We start from the raw sequence: 1,338 nt of genomic DNA, 5'->3' as shown, positions 1-1,338 counted from the left end.
TTTTCCTTTATCAATCAGTTCCTGTAAAAACGACAGAATCTCTGGTACAGAACACTGAAAAGGAACGTAGTCCCGTTCAAGACACCACCGCTCAAACAGTCCCCACTTGGAGCCATATAGGTTCCTAGTGGAGGGAGCCCTGGCGTTTTGGATAGTATTAATTACACTCTGAGGGAGCCCGGCAGTGGTTAGATTAAGCCACTCACGGGCCAGGCCCACAGCTGCAGTCGCTCCGGGTGTGGGTGGAACACTGTCCCCGCGCCCTGCGAGAGCAGGTCCCTGCGCAGCGGCAGCTCCCAAGGCTGGGCGCACAGCATCTGGAATATCTCCGCCAGCCAGTGTTGTGCTGGTCAGTGTGGAGCTATCAGGATCAGTTTGTGATTGAATGCCCTCACTCTGGCGAGAGTGGGGGGTATCAGGGCCAGCGGTGGAAACGCGTATAGGAGCTTGTGCGGCCAAGCGTGCGCTAGTGCGTCTACGCCCAGAGGGGCATTCAGAGTGCTCAGAGAGAAGAAAAGCTCCCATCGAGCGTTTTCCCTGGACGCGAACAGATCTATCTGAGCGCGCCCGTAGCGCGCCCATATCTGCTCCACGACCTGTGGGTGCAGCGTCCATTCCCCGTACACTGGTGCGCCTCTGGACAGCAGGTCCGCACCCGTGTTTAAGTCTCCCGGGATGTGCGTCGCCCTCAGGGAGAGAAAGTGGGCACTGCTCCAGAGAATCAGGTCGCGCGCCAGATCGTGCAACGTACGGGAGCGCAGGCCCCCTTGGCGGTTGATATACGCCACTGTTGTCGTGTTGTCTGTCCTCACCAGGACATGGTGACCTGAGAGGAATGGGAGGAAATGTCTCAGAGAAAGAAACACCGCCGAAAGTTCGAGAAAGTTTATGTGAAGGCGCTGGAGGGCCTGGCTCCAGCGACCCCTCACAGACCTGCCCTCGTGAATGCCGCCCCAGCCTGATAGGCTGGCATCCGTGGTTACCACTTTCCTGGACGAGACGGTGCCCATAGGCACCCCTTGGGTCAGGAAGGACGGGGCTCGCCAACAGCGCAGAGCTGTTATACAGTCCGCTGTGACCGTTATCCGCCGTGCGCCATGACGCACGGGGTCCATTCGGAGCGAAGCGACCCAGCGCTGAAAGTTCCGCATGTGAAGGCGGCCGAGGCGAATCACGAGGATGGCTGAGGCCATCAGACCCAGCAACCGAAGGCACAGTCTGAACTGGACAGACCTGTGCAGACGGAATTGTGACAGGCACGTTCTGAAAACCGTCACTCTTTCCTCTGACAGGCGGGCTGTGAACGGAACAGAGCGCAGGGATAATCCCAGAAAGCAT

The 1,338-nt window shown here is 58.4% G+C and overlaps 1 protein-coding gene across 1 annotated transcript in view; it reads right to left on the bottom strand.

Annotated features, from left to right (window-relative positions):
* Positions 1-76: 76 nt before the first annotated feature.
* Positions 77-1,338, bottom strand: part of LOC107086885 — a 4,220-nt gene continuing 2,958 nt past the window's right edge. Inside the window, 1 exon segment of the mRNA XM_015378123.1 lies at positions 77-1,334. Coding sequence (XP_015233609.1) covers positions 189-1,334 — 1,146 coding nt within the window. The 3' untranslated portion in view covers positions 77-188.

Source organism: Cyprinodon variegatus, unplaced genomic scaffold (genome assembly GCF_000732505.1).
Source record: "Cyprinodon variegatus isolate N-32 unplaced genomic scaffold, C_variegatus-1.0 Scaffold165, whole genome shotgun sequence".
NCBI lineage: Eukaryota > Metazoa > Chordata > Actinopteri > Cyprinodontiformes > Cyprinodontidae > Cyprinodon > Cyprinodon variegatus.
This window is presented reverse-complemented; position numbering and strand designations above follow the sequence as displayed.